Source organism: Silurus aristotelis, assembly GCF_946808225.1.
Source record: "Silurus aristotelis genome assembly, chromosome: 6".
Classification (NCBI taxonomy): domain Eukaryota; kingdom Metazoa; phylum Chordata; class Actinopteri; order Siluriformes; family Siluridae; genus Silurus; species Silurus aristotelis.
In genome coordinates this window covers 24,318,413-24,333,524 of record NC_139579.1, presented here as the reverse complement: position 1 = coordinate 24,333,524, position 15,112 = coordinate 24,318,413, and the positions used below count along the sequence as shown (strand labels likewise).

Sequence of the window (15,112 nt, the reverse complement as noted above, 5' to 3'; positions counted from 1 at the left end):
CAGTGCCGGTGATTATCTCCCTGCAACACGAAGCCCCTTCATGATTTATTCTTTACTTATCCCCTACACTTACAAACTATTACTCTTATGTAGTAGCAGCATGGGCATGATTTGCTTGTGTCCCAGTTTCTACAATATTTTTTTGTGTATGCATTTTACATATAGATAAGTTCAGTGGTACACCCTAGCGGCCTGAAGCTTTGCTGGAGGCCTGGGTCGGGAGGACAGACATCTCTTCCCCACACAGGCCAAAACCCAGCTGCTTTGGGAGCTCAATGCGTCTGCTCTAAGTGGTGGAACACATCAGAGATCCGAGGCATCAACCTCCTCTCTCCCTCGTTCATTTGGGAGTATGATTTATACTTTTTGGAGTAAAGGGGATCTGGAATTCGTCTATAAAGGAATTAAGAGCCATCCCCTGTGGACAGCATTCAAATGAGAGCATCGCAAAGATACCAGGGGCCTTTTAATAGACAGAAATTAGTATTCAACATGCTTCAAACTCCAATCTGAAGGAACCTTTCAGGTGAAGAAGAAAGGCGATGAGTATGAAAGACAGCGCTAAGATGGGTGGCTGCTTTATTGCCGTTGTGTTTCTGCCCCTCATCAAGGATAGAAAAAGAGCTTTCTAGAGTGGCCCAAGAGAGAGAGCAACGGACAGAGGAAGAGAGAGAGAGAGAGAGCGGAGGGAAAGAATTAAGAATGCACAGTAAATAGGCACCAAAGGCATAATGCAACAAAGGCGAAAGCTCTTCAGGCAATTAAACTCTAAATAAATACGCAGATCCCTCAGAGCCCGTATTTTCCTCTAAGCAGGCCTCCCCTTTGCCATACCATAAGAGCAAAAATAAATACTGTACATATATTAGATTTTTTCAGTGGGTTTTTTTTACTCACTGGCTAGTTCCATATTCTTTATATCTCTAAAATAAAATTTATAAAATTGTTAGTGCATTTTATATTCAAGTAAATGCATGAAACATTGTCAAATCAGACACCCATCATGCATCAAGCATGTAGATCACAAAGGTCATGGTTTGAGCAGAGGTCCTGAGGGATTTGTCCATTGTAGTGATTTTTTACACATCAAAAATACACTGACCCTGGCACAAAACTTTCATGCGGGTCAAATCGGTTAACCCTTGTACTGCTTTGCTTTATACAACGGTTCATTTGGAGAAGTTAACTAAAAATGCTCCATCAATATATTGAGCTTTTGACAGCAGATCTGTTCAATGCTGCGTCCCGCACACCCAGGAGACACACAAAAAAAATATTTTTATACATTCTGTAAGCAACTCAATCCTGCCTACAGTGAGGGGAGGTTTTGCTGAACTGAGTGGCATAAATACAATAGTGTTTCACCTTGTCACTTGGCTCAATGATAATTTAGAAGAGTGTTTAGTGCATGTAAACAGAACGGCGGAAAGCAAAGCGCAGTTATTTTACTCTGACAGGACAAAAGTGCTAATAAAAGTAACCCTGACGTTTTTTTGGGTAATGACAAAAATTATTCTTTATATAACGGCATGGCTCAACATAGGTTGTTAAATTAAACCATCTGAATATAGAATCATTTTAAGAAATTGTTATTTGATTATTGAATAATATGATTATTTTATTTTAAGATGTTCTAGAAAATCTATAAAAGCAAACAATCTCTCACCTGTTTTTACACTCAGATATGGAGCATCTTGGATGGGAAGTGTCTGGACCAATGCCAAGAGGATACATGGACAATGAACACAAGGGTTTTAGCTGGAAATAATGAAAAAAACTATTACTATAAATGGACAACAAGTCAAAAACCAACCACAGTAAAGGGTAATGCGATTCATTTCTACCTGTCTTCTGTCTTGCTTCCCATAGGGGGGCAGCCACAACCTGTAAATATTCATTATTCAAATTATGAATTGAATTTAAATAAAACTAATTTTAGATTTAATTAAAAATCTTACTCTCTCTGATAGGAATCATGTGAGTAGTTCCTCAGTTTGTCCACACAAGCAATATTATTATCCTACAAACCAAAAGACATGCTCAAGTGAAAAAAAAAAAAGGATAGTAACATGGAAATACTTTAGAACCACAGGACACTGTAAAGATTTATTAACATGCTGTAAAAGTAATGTGTACTGGAGGTCTTGTATAATGTTTATAATATTCTAGTTCACCTTGGCAGGCAATCTCCTTCTGCCTTTCCTAATGCAGCACGCAGTCACACCTGGCAAACGGTTTATACGAGCATGATAACCTGCAACACACAGTTATGATTCTCAGATGAAAGGAGAGGGCATGGGAAAGGAAAGACTGAGAGAAAGAACGATACCATAGATAGCTTTGCTTCCTGTACATGCTCCTTTTTTAAAGCGAGCCCTACTGTTTAGCAATAAGAGATGAAATCGTTTACAGCGTAACTGGTAATGAATAGAAGTAAGATGTTTAAAAAAAATTAGGAATTACAAACTAAAGCTGGCATTTCATAATATAAAGGTTAAGGCTCTGACTTAATTGGACCTTAAAAGTAACTCTCATTGGGAAAAAAAGCAAAATGTGGTGATTTTTTATTACATATAAAATGCTCATACTGGCTAATTGTGGGTCTTAAAGACAAATAAATATGGCAAGGAATGCTGGTAAAAGGTTAAAAAAAACACAGTCCCCAATCAATGCCAATCAATGTCAGTGGTCCCCAAACTTTTTTGCGCCATGGACCGGTTTAATGTCAGACAATATTTACACGGACCGGCCTTTAAGGTGTGGCGGATAAAAACAACAAATAAAATTATACAATAAATTTTTTTATATTATAATAATAAACGTGAATCCACTTTGTTGTTTTTTTGTCCATTTTGCTAGCTTAGTGGTTTGAATTTAGCGGTATTGTATTATGTGTTACCGGTTGGAGCAGCCAAGTTAACACTTCAGGTAGCGGATGTAGATAAGACATGTGACCGAGGCATCATGACATCCATCAAGAGTGAGTCATAGACAGATGTGGCAGAGAGAATCCGGTAATTTTCCAAAATAAACATCGTTCAGTATCAGATAATAAATAAAGCGGAAATAATAATGGGTTGGGGACCACTGAACTATGTGGTTGGGAAGGTAGTTTATACCACCTGATTTTCTTAACATCAGCATCCTTACTATTTTACTCTACTTTTACTTCTATAGATATACAATATATTGAACTATTGTCATGCAGAAGGGAAAATATCTATTTATTTTAAAAACTCATATTTATCAGGAAGTCATATTTACCTTATTTCCTACAGCACATAAACACACGCACAAAATATTATTCTACACTACATTATGCACGCTGTTTATTAGCCTTGGGAACTTTTTGCGTAATCATTCTTGATTTCCTGACCCTCTCACTCTGGTCATACCTCCCATACTGCAGACCACAAGGGAGCCCCAGGCAAAAGTCTGAACATGGTAATAACCATGGCATCTTATCTTACAACCCCCTTGGAGGCTTGGGGGCCTTAAGCATGCTAATATACTGCTTATAACTAGAAATGGCATTGTAATCTCTGTTGTTTAGTAGATTAGGTGTGTCAGTGATGTAATCTGCTACCTATATTAAATTCTATTTATTTGTATTTGTATTTGCAATTTAACAATGTACATTGTCCCAAAAGCAGCTTTACAGAGACAAAGAGGTTATAAAATTATTTGAATTTATAAGTTAAGGGCCTATAAATTTATCCCTAATGAGTGAGCCAGAGACAAGGAAAAACTCCCTCCGATGGTAAAAGCAAGAACCCTTGAGAGGAACCAAACTCAAAAAGAACCCATCCTTATCTGGGTGGCACCGAATGTCCATTCATAATAGTTATATAATTGTTCAGTAGAGTAAAAGGTGCTTAACTGCAGAACAAATGCTATATGGCAAGGCAAGTATAATTATTTGTCATGTTATCTGAACTTCACACAATGTTTTTATAAAATTAGGACTGCACTTGAGTCACTTGTTGGGAATGTTTCAGCACAGTCTGAACAGACACCAGCTATACCTCTTTGACTGGGTTGACTGGGGTGGAGGAAAGTAGGTGAGTGATGTTTCTCTCTTTTTGAGTCAAGTGCAGCAGGTCTGGGTGCTGTTTCAGACTCTCTGCCGGATATCAGGCCCTGAACACCAATACCTGATGCACAGTCACCTTCAAAGAACCAGTCGCTCTGTTCATCATCACCTGTGGGAACAAATATTAGCAAATAACTGATATTCTTATGTTTGATACATAAATGATGTGTTCCATAAATAAAAATAATTTGTTAACTAGTTACAGTCATGGATATCCCAAAAATATATGTATGTAAAGAATAAAACATGTGCTGTTATAAGAAAATAATAGAAACATAATGAGCAGAACTGAATTGTATTTATTTGGTTGTAATTAAGTAATTATTATATAGTATATGCATGAAGTATTATTAGTAGTAATAATAGTTTATAGTTTATTATTTGTGAAACCAAAATCAACACAGAGCAAGAAGACAAAATATTCCTGTAAATGTTAATCAGGACACCAAATGGAACTTTTGCTGTTTCCACACGGACGGTTTTAATTGCCGGATGTGTGCTTCATGGCAGATTTTGGTGCTTTATTTGGGACTTGGTGTGTCAGTAAAACAAATGTTTAGTGATTAAAAATGTCTTTGTGGTGAAGTAATTTTTTTTTTTATATTTGAGCAATGAAAGGTCATCATAACTAAATGTGTGCTACTATATTTATTTAATTATATATATATATATATATATATATATATATATATATATATATATATATATATATATATATATATATAAAAATATATAAAAAGAGTTAAAAGAGTACTCATGGTGTGCATCAGGTGCTAAAGCCGGCTTCAAAAAAGCAGACACATGAGTGCTCCAGCAATGCTTTAGAGGTTGCAGAAGTGGAAGGTCCGCTTGTCAGTGCTCAGGCCATATGCTGCACACTGCAACAAGTCCATTTGCATGGCCTTGGTCCCAGAAGAAAGCCTCTTCTGAAGCTGGCTCAAAAGAAAGCTCGCAAACAGTTTGCTGAAGACAACCTGTCCAAGAGCATTAATTACTGGCTCAGATTGTCATTATAGAGGAGTGGAAGAGGAACCAGCAACAAATTTACAATGGAGATTCCTTCCATAAATGTTCCATACAAAAATCTTACCCATATCATTATTATATCAATTTCTATAGTTAATAGCGGCAAGTTTATTATATTTTGATAATAGACTTATGCTGTCACTACAAAAATTACAGTCTTCTTCTTCTTCTTTCGGCTGCTCCCGTTAGGGGTTGCCACAGTGGATCATCCGTCTCCATACTACTCTGTCCTCTACATCTGCCTCTTTCAAGTTAACTACCTGCATGTCTTCCCTCACCACATCCATTTACCTCCTCCTTGGACTCCCTTTTTTTCTCCTACCTGCTGGCTCAATCCTCAGCATTCTTCTTCCGATATACCCCATGTCCCTCCTCTGCACATGTCCAACCATCTCAATCGCGCCTCTCTCACCTTGTCCAAAAAACATTCTACATGCGCTGTCCCTCTAATAAGCTTGTTTCTAATCCTGTCCATCCTCGTCACTCCCAATGAAAATCTCAGCATCTTTATATACTCTGCCACTTCCAGCTCCACCTTCTGTCTTTTAGTCAATGTCTCCAAATCATATAACAAAGCAGGTCTCACCACAGTCCTATAAACTTTTCCTTTCACTCATGCAGATACTCTTCTATCACAAATTACTCCTGCCACTCTTCTCCAACCACTCCACCCTGCCTGAGCTCTTATCTTTACTTCTCTAACACACTCTCCATTACTTTGCACTGTTGACCCCAGGTACCTAAACTCCTCCACCTTCTCCACATCTTCTCCCTGCAACCGCACCACTCCACTGCCCTCCCTCTAATTCACACACATGTACTCTGTCTTACTCCTACTGACTTTTATTCCCCCTCTCTCCAGCGTGTACCTCCACCTCTCCTGGCTCTTTTCCATCTGCTCCCTACTCTCACCACAAATCACAATATCATCCGCAAACATCATAGACCATAGAGACTCCTGTCTGACCTCGTCCGTCAACCTATCCATTACCACTGCAAACATGAAAGGGCTCAGAGCCGATCCTAGATGCAGTCCCACCTCCACCTTCAACCAGTCTGTTGTTCCTACTGTTCCCACTACAGAAATGACGATATTAGATCAAAACCTTTACATATAAACCACCAATGTTAGGTCTGTTATAGATAATCTGATTCATCAGTTTTAAAATAGAAAATGTAAAACTATACATAATTAAATACATTTTTTGAGAAAAGATTATATGTTTACTTAATATAAACAACAATCTAAATATAAATTTGCCATGTTTTTCAATTCCTCACCTGTCTGCAATTAGTTTAATTATGTGACTCGATGTTTCAACCCAGCAAATAATTTCAGGAGAATCATAAAATTTCAATTACAGCTACTTATACCCTCTGTGTCAAATGGTGTTAAGTGAAGTGCAACCTCAGGGCTGCTTCTGGGTCAACCAGGGGCTTAGTTGAAAACCTATTCATAACTGAGGTGCAAAGGGGACGCCACCTTACACTCACACATACACACACACACACACACACACACACACACACACACACACACACACACACACACACTCACACTCACACACACACACACACACACACACACATACCCAGTGGTCTCTATGGGCCTGTCAGTCAGCTGCACAGAGGCCATGCCTCTCACAGTCAAGGTGTAGTGACAACTGTTAAATCAGAGGATGCCTAGCACCTCCACACCTAATGAGATTAGTGAAGCCTTCAGCGCTCATTAGCACTACATGACAACCTCTCATTAGAACCGCATGGGCACGCAGTGAGTGCCACACACAGCAATCAGGCTACATGGCGACACCGATTTGTTGTTTCTTGTTATGGTACAGAACATTTTGTTATGATCAGTTTGGTAGTAATAATTTTTCTTATGAAGGGCTGGTTTGGTTAAGGTGTAGGTATTTCCTGATTTAAAGCACTATACATTGCTTTACAAGTCAATATTTGTCATTCCCATTCACCAATAATGCAACCCACCAAATTACAAAAATACAGAACTTTAGAATTACAAATTATTACTGCAAACAAAACAGGTAAATACAAATCAATATATATATATATATATATATATATATATATATATATATATATATATATATATATATATATATATATATATATATATATATTTTTTTTTTTTTTTTTTTTTTTTTTTGATATCCATTCCACCTTATACTACACACAAGATTAAATTATTGTTCCTACCTTGCCTTCCCTCATCATTGGTGAAAAGACCAGGGTCACTGCTGCACACGCTGCTCGTCTCACTAGAGAAAAATGTCAAACATCATTTCAGTTTATCTTCGAAATGTTACTTAAGCTGCCAGTATTATAATTTTTCCTGCTTAAAAGAACAGATCCATTACACTGTACACATACAGTGGCAAAACATCTTTCAGGGTTTGACATTCATTCATATGTTCAAAAGTGTCTGAAATAATTACTGTAAAAATACTGTATGTAAAGTGGAATCAGATCAAATATGGCAGACAAGGTCCTTGCTTCGGAGATCAAAACCGCTAAGACGCCAGGGAGGGGCAGGTACAGATGCGGATCGAAGCTCTTGAGTGACATGCCCAATCTAATTGAATATCCCTCCCTGTCAACTCCAATCTAATCTGCCCAGCCTTTTCTGAGGATGACAGCAATGCACCAGATTTTTTTTCCCCTCCCGCTTTCTCCGTCTGCCGAGAAGTGCTCATGCACAGAATGGACCTCAGGCCTCAGGACTTTGACTCATGCAACAACTGGACAACATCTGTTCTTTACGACACTGAGGCCTGGAGCAATGACTCACAGCAGAAATCTGAAACATTTCCTCACACAGTCAGACTACTGACACTGAACAGTACAAAGTAATGGCAGTTCATATGCATGATCTGACACTGATAGCACTGTGGTCATGTAATATAATGAAGAACATCTAAAAGGTTCAACAACAAATACAATTTCCTTAGTTGTTCTTTTAGCTTAATCATTGATCCTGAGCCTATCCTGGGAACACTGGAAGTAAAGCCTGGGACTACACAGTCTGAATGGGATGCAGAGCTATCAGACAGATTTAGCAATGAAATCTTTCAGACTCTTTGGATTATATCATTTTGAATACACTTGCAATCTGAAATTATGGCGAAACGTTATAGATAAATGGGCTTACGTAAAAAATATAATTATAATCAATACAATAATACAAATAAAAGAGTTGACTATTAAGATTCTTACACTTATTTACTGCATTAAAGCTTTTTTCAGATAAATACATTTGTTTATTTTAATTCAATATTCAACTAAAGATCATACACCAGTAAAATAGTTAATGTTCAGTATATCCAAAAATCTTTAATGTTTTGAAGAAACAGGTGGAAATGTCATGAATGTAGGAATTCTAGTACTATGTTAGACACAAATAATACAAATATTGGCTGAAATCCACTCGTTTCTATTGAATTAAAAAAATTTAGAACAAGATAATAAGCATTTTATCCAAAAAATTTGTTTAGCAAAATGTATAAATTAATAAGATTATCAAAGTATGAAAGATTAACATGTAGAGTCTTAATATAAAGCAGTGATACAAGATATCAAGATATAAAAAAGGTTCGAATAACTATAAGTATTAATCTTAGCTGAAAAGTTATTATCTGATATATAAGAACTTTTGTTGAATATTGCATATCATCTAAGACATGGAGGGTGAGCTGTGAGTCTTGGGAGGAGCTGACAAACGCATCTGCTCCGCAGTTGCCACGTGCTGATCAGAGTTAACCTTGACCATGAGCAGAGAGGTTGGTGTGGGTCACACACTTGCTGATGCAGGACTTCACCATATTGGGAGCCGGGCGGCCCAGTGTACCGGCACACCATGCATCACTAGAAGCAGATGGCCTCTACATGGCCGCACCCTCACACTTCCAAGAAGCAGATGTGGGAGGGGGGTCATGGTCTCAAGGGAATAACACAGCCTTAGCCCAAAACTCCTGGATAAACACACACATGTATATGGCCACACATACACACATGCCCCTCAGCTGCCTGTTTGCCATTGGAAGTAAGGCTGAACATCACTACTTGCTTACATGTCAGCAAGAGAAAGACGGCTACTGCTCATCCTGGCATTGCGAGATTTGTAATGAGAGTTAATCGCCTTGTGAAGACAGCAGCATGAAGACCAACTGCTTTTTTCGTGGCAGAGTGCTGGTCTGGTCACACCCAGATACAAGTATGGTATTACAGAGGCTGTTTAATTAATTCATAACGGTGCTCCAGCGATGGGGAAATGAGTAGTCAAGTGACTGAATTTGAAAACGTAAAGTAAAACAGCTTCTCAACTGTCTGCTTCATATCATTAACGGTTTCATGTTTAATAGGGGTTCTCGAGTGATTACCAGCTGATATGTGCAAGAAATCAAACCGTTTCGGACACACCAGCACATTAAGTGACAAGAGTATCTGTAGAAATCAAAGTGAAATTAAATCTCTATTGATGCGCTTGAATGTCAATGAAGAGGAAGAAGTGTGCTGGTTTTGAAGAAGAATGATAGGTACAATATAAACAATTAATTAGGCCCGCACATTAAGTATTAAACATTATTAAAGGTGTAATGTGATGTTGCCTTGAGAGGCTCGCTGCCAATATGAAACGGTTTCCATTAAGTAGTAGCTAATTAATGCCATGCATTATTGAAAATAACATTTTTCTTTCAGCGAGCAGGAGCCTCCCTTCCCCCTCTGACATGACCTTCAGCGGGGGAACTTTTCAACCGAGTTTATCTGTCTCTGTCTTGCCTTGTGTTAAGTAGAACTATGCATCAACAAAAACAAAGATGAATAATACATGCTTAAACAACACTCGTACTGACATTTGATTCATCATCAAAATTCCCGCACACAGCCCAGGCCCTCTAGGAAGACGTCTCACCAACAGCTTGCCTTAAATGAGCTAATCTCTTCCACTTCTTGTCTTATTGTCTACATACATCCAGGGGAGGTGAGCCCAAAACACACTTCTGAGACAGGGTGTAATCAATAGGATATAATCCCACTCTCTAGAGACCAATAGGCCAGTTTGGGGTAAGATTACTACGCATTGGCAAGTCACTGAGCACTGGCTTATTCTGCACTCCAGAACAAAGACAGAAAACTTGGAGGGGTGTCTCACTGATAACAGAGAGACCCATTCCGACACCATGCCCTCTTCTAGAAGTGTCTGATTAAAAGGGTCCTCCAGCCTCCCTCAGCACGGATAATTGGATTAGTCTCAGGGATTTGTGAAAACCAACTTGGGCAAGTTAGAATACAATTCCAAACTCCTTGCCTACTTTCACAAATCAAAATTTACTGAAGTAATGACTAGTGGAATCAGCTACAGAACAGAAAGTTAATAACACGGCATATACTAACTCATGAACCAGTACGCTTTGGCTTTGAACATGAATGAATAAATTAGTCAATTAATGATTTAATGAATAAATAAATAAATAAATAAATAAATAAATAAATAAATAAATAAATAAATAAAAAGAAAGAAAGAAAGAAAGAAAGAAATTAGGAAATAAACTAAGAAATTAAGAAATAAATAGTAAACATATTATACTTGTTTTTTTCCAAAATCAGTTTTAATTGATCATTTCCCTGCCTAAGCAAAATAAAAAAATAAAAAAATTTAAAAGCTTTCGAGTAACAACTAAACTTCAACCTGAAGATCGGGATTGGAGCTCATGTGTCTTATTTTTTATACCCACATAGCTGCCAAAATTTTATTTACCATCAACAAATAAAAGCTTAACACCGTAGGCTTGTGGTCATATGAAAAATCAAGTATATAACTGTACTTTTTAAAATAAGTTCATTTAAATAAGTTCATTTGAAACTGATTTAAATAAGGGAAACAAGCTCACAGTCTTGGCCCTAGATGTAGTTAACTCGATATATAATTGTATTCTTTACTTAAACTTTAGTAACCACTTAATCCTGGTCAAAGGCACCAGTGGAAGACCCCAGTGGAGTCTATCCTGGCAAAACTGGACACCAATCCACTGCATACAAACAAAGACCTTAATAAAGACAACTCTTATTGAAATGTAGTTGTAACTATTAAAGCTGATCAGGAGCTGATGGATAATAAGATATTCATTCTTAATTAAGGAGGGGTTGTTCTGAAGCAGAGATCATGTGTCCCGATGAGATTGTCTGTACCGAAAGGTGAGGCCCCCCCGGCCAGGCCAGAATGAACACCAGGTGGTGCACCATGCACTGGGCCCAATGCTGGTCTAATCAAGGATGTAAGACCCAGCTGGAGCTGCCAACAGCTGCTTCACACACACTTGGATTGGTTTAAGGAAAGTCTGGACAATGTCTGTGCGCTAGGGACAAGAGAGAAGATGAGCTGTAACTCACATACACCACATGCTTAAAACTAACATCTGGTCTCACAGTGTGTGTGTGCGTGCGTGTGCGCATGTGTGTGTGAGACCCTAAGGGTTATTTGCATTTTAAAATGCATTAGCTATCATGCTAAACTTAAAGCCTGTGACTTTCAAAACCTCATCCTTTTCCACTACTGATTGTGATTCGGACAAGCTCAGCTTGAAGATTCCAACATCACCAAAGCGTTCCAATCCATCCAATCCGAGCACACAGCCATCAGGCACATAGGGCAGAAGTGTAAGTGAGAAATGATTGACAGGGCAACACAGTGTTCCCATTTATTTCTTCTCCGGAGCTGTTTTCTGTCATGAGGCGTATTGATTTTTCCATAAAATAAGAAAACAAGCCCCTTCGAGAGGCCACATGGGGTCAGCACAAATTAAAGTAGAAGATGTAAAGCCGGCTGTCAGCCCATTATTGCTGACGCCTCAATCTCTCCTTTAAACCAACCCACAGATAATTACATCATCATGGATCTGAGGAAGGGCTACGGGTAGGGAGAAGGGAAGGCAGAAGCAGTGAGAAATTAGAATTTGGCCTGATTATGGAACTAAAAGCAGCAACTAACAAAATAAAATTCATGAAATAATACTTAAAAATAATCCTAAAACATTCCATACAATAATGACTGCATTACGTTCCATTTATTATTAAAGAGGTTTCTAAGACTAATGCACCTCATCGCAATCCTAGGCCGTCATCCTTCTATGACAGATTGCGCTTCAGCCACCTCTGAAGTTTCTAATAGCACGAGTTAAGTAAATTGAGGGTCTCCACTGACACCGAAGTAATTCACTGAGTCAAAGTCAATTGTCAGACATTTGTGTGATACACATCATCCTCTCTACTGCATGTGGGAGGTGGGAGACTCGGCTATCTGCTTCACCTCAAATTTAATTAACTAGGATTCTATTAAAACCTTATTTCTCATTGATCAATACAATACCAAACATCTTCTTCGTGATTTTAGAAAAGAGGCATCGTAAGCTAATTGTAGCTTAGAGGCAACAAGCAACAGCAAATTTCCCTCGACTGATCACCACAGCAACAGAAGACTACATGCCTTATGGCCTTCATTTTTTAATACCTATCCAGTTGATGAATTGATGCCTGTATGAATTATGGTGCAACGAGGGCAGGTGGACTTTTGACAGTGAGATTTAGGGGAGCTTCTAGATTGTTTAAAATGGCTTCACTTTTATGATCACTGCCAGAGTTTTTTATCAAGCATAATCACAAAAATGAACAGGAAGGAAAGGCGGTGGGGGGGCGGGGGGAGGGGAGTCCTGTATAAAATTATTTTATAAAAATATTTCAATCTATAAAAATAACATTTTATATAGACTATTGAACAAAAGTCATCATAAGGTTTTATATGAATTTGATCTCATTTGTTTGTTTTGCGTTACAGTGACCGGTGTAGATTACAAACTCAGTAAAAAGCTTTTAAGCTACTGTAAGAATGGGTGCATGCTGTTAAAATATATATTTTTAAAAGGCTAAAACAGCTTAAATATCCATGTTTAAACAATTTAAAAGTCCATTTTCATTTATAAATGGTTAAGTTTAAACGATTATGTTTTTTTAAGTTTATCACACTTTATAGTAATGCACTTAATTTTGATATTTTCAACAGTATTTAATCATTTATTTATCTTTAGTAGCTGTTTTTTCCTGTACATCGTTCTGTGGAATCTTTTGTTTACTTTCTGTGCTTTAGTGTATAAAGAGATGTTTTTTTTCTCTAGCTAATCACATTTAAATTTTTTAAGATTTACGAAATACCATTCTGACATGTTCTCATCAGACGCCTCTTTCTTCTCCTTGGTCTGGCGCAGGATCTTGTCCTTCCAGCATTCTTGAGACATGCCTCCTACTCCAGTTCCGACAGAGACGCCGTCCTGCTTCGACCAGCCCCCAGAGCGCTTTTTCAGCCGGCTCAGTCTCTGCTTCTTATAAGACCTCTGATGTTGATGAGAATGGTTGGGATGGTGATGACAGTGACGATGGGTTTGTTCACCTCTCTCCAGTCCACACACTCGAAACCTTTGCTGCACGTTTACATTCACATTTGGTGGCATGCGTTTGACTTTGCGGCGTCGGCGCGGAAGTCTTCCTGGTGTGTTCTCTGTGAACGAGTCCGACTCTGGCCAAGAATGCTGTCTGGTGCGAAAGGACAGGGACGATGGAGTCCAGCGTTTTACTATCAACGTGTCATCAGAATCACTGTGATTAGCAGCCAGCATAGGAGCTGCTGCAACAGCCACAGCTCCGCCAGCACCATGTCTATGTTCTCTTGTGAAGGATTCGTCCAGGCTGGACTCAGATGCTTCACTGAGGCAGAGGCTGTGCTCGAAATCGCAGCGTCGCTTGCGGCCCCTCCGTCTGCGAACCTGGCGCCGATGCTGCAACGGCCTGAGCACCATCTCCTGCCACAGATCATCCAGCTCAGCCTGCTCTGAGGTCTGCTCCAATGCAGACACCAGATCCTGCACCAGCTCCTCCATATCAGTAATGCTTCTGGGAAAACAAATCAGCGTCACTGCAGTGGTCAGTGTATACATCCCATACCTAAGGAGCACTATACTTACAAGAAGGAATTGTTCCACAACGTGTAACATGAATAGGATTTGTATCAATTATGCTCTATGCTCCTTCTACCTAAAACACGTGAATACTAATGGAACACTACTAGAACAATCTTTTACAGTTATTTCACAGATAGTGTTTATTACAATAACAAAAAAAATTTTATTTATTTTTTGCAACTTGGTAATGTCTGAGGTGCCACACTCAGCTTTAATTTCATGGGTGGGCTATGTTTTATTTTCAGCTTGCCAGTTAATAAAATGTTGCCTAATTCTGTACAATAATTTGATTACAAAACATTTTCGCAGTAGGATCTTCCATGGGTTTTGTGGATGAATGCAGAATATTTTTCTTACGATATTTAATCAAAAGTATGTGGACACAAAGCCATCTTGTGTGCATTCCCAAACATTGGGCATTTACATAGAATTCCCTTTTAAAACTTCTAATAGCTTCTCTTTTAATGTTATAATAACCTTCACTCTTCAGGTTGGGCTTTCCAATCAATTTTCACCAAAAACATTTGTAATCATTTCGCTACAAGGGTATATGCGAAGTCAAATTAACAGGTCTGGTGTGCGTTCTGCATTCCAGTTCACTAAAAAGGTATGAGTTGGTTTGGCCCACTCGAGCACTTACACTCCAACCTTCCTGATGAAACATGTTTGGATGCTTTAAGTCCAGTTAAGGGAAGAACTACAAGCTGGTAACGCAACAAAATACAGAGGCATATTCAGGTTTGTGATCCGTATATATTGGATTTGGCACATGTTTTACTTTGGATGCACTTCCTAGCGCATTCCTCCCCATTTATCCGGGCATGGCTTGGGCACTAAGAGTGCACTGGATTGTACACAGACACCATATTATATAGTCAGTTATCCATTTACATTTACATTTGCGGCATTTAGCAGACGCCCTTATCCAGAGCGACGTACAAAAGTGCTTTGAGTCTCTAGCAATGAA

The 15,112-nt window shown here is 38.5% G+C and overlaps 1 protein-coding gene across 4 annotated transcripts in view; it reads right to left on the bottom strand.

The window, feature by feature from the left end:
- Positions 1 to 15,112, bottom strand: part of LOC310727447 (G patch domain-containing protein 2-like) — a 32,468-nt gene that overhangs the window by 16,293 nt on the left and 1,063 nt on the right. For 2 of the 4 annotated variants that reach the window (XM_083543937.1, XM_083543940.1), the window contains exons 2-8: positions 13,343 to 14,077; positions 7,337 to 7,398; positions 4,026 to 4,202; positions 2,175 to 2,254; positions 1,959 to 2,020; positions 1,845 to 1,884; positions 1,667 to 1,758 (exon numbers count right to left, since the gene is read on the bottom strand). In XM_083543937.1, coding sequence (XP_083400063.1) covers positions 1,667 to 1,758; positions 1,845 to 1,884; positions 1,959 to 2,020; positions 2,175 to 2,254; positions 4,026 to 4,202; positions 7,337 to 7,398; positions 13,343 to 14,064 — 1,235 coding nt within the window. In that variant the 5' untranslated portion in view covers positions 14,065 to 14,077. Of the gene's footprint in view, positions 1 to 1,666; positions 1,759 to 1,844; positions 1,885 to 1,958; positions 2,021 to 2,174; positions 2,255 to 4,025; positions 4,203 to 7,336; positions 7,399 to 13,342; positions 14,078 to 15,112 lie in introns of those variants that run through there. The other 2 variants (XM_083543939.1, XM_083543938.1) reach the window with 2 other exon arrangements.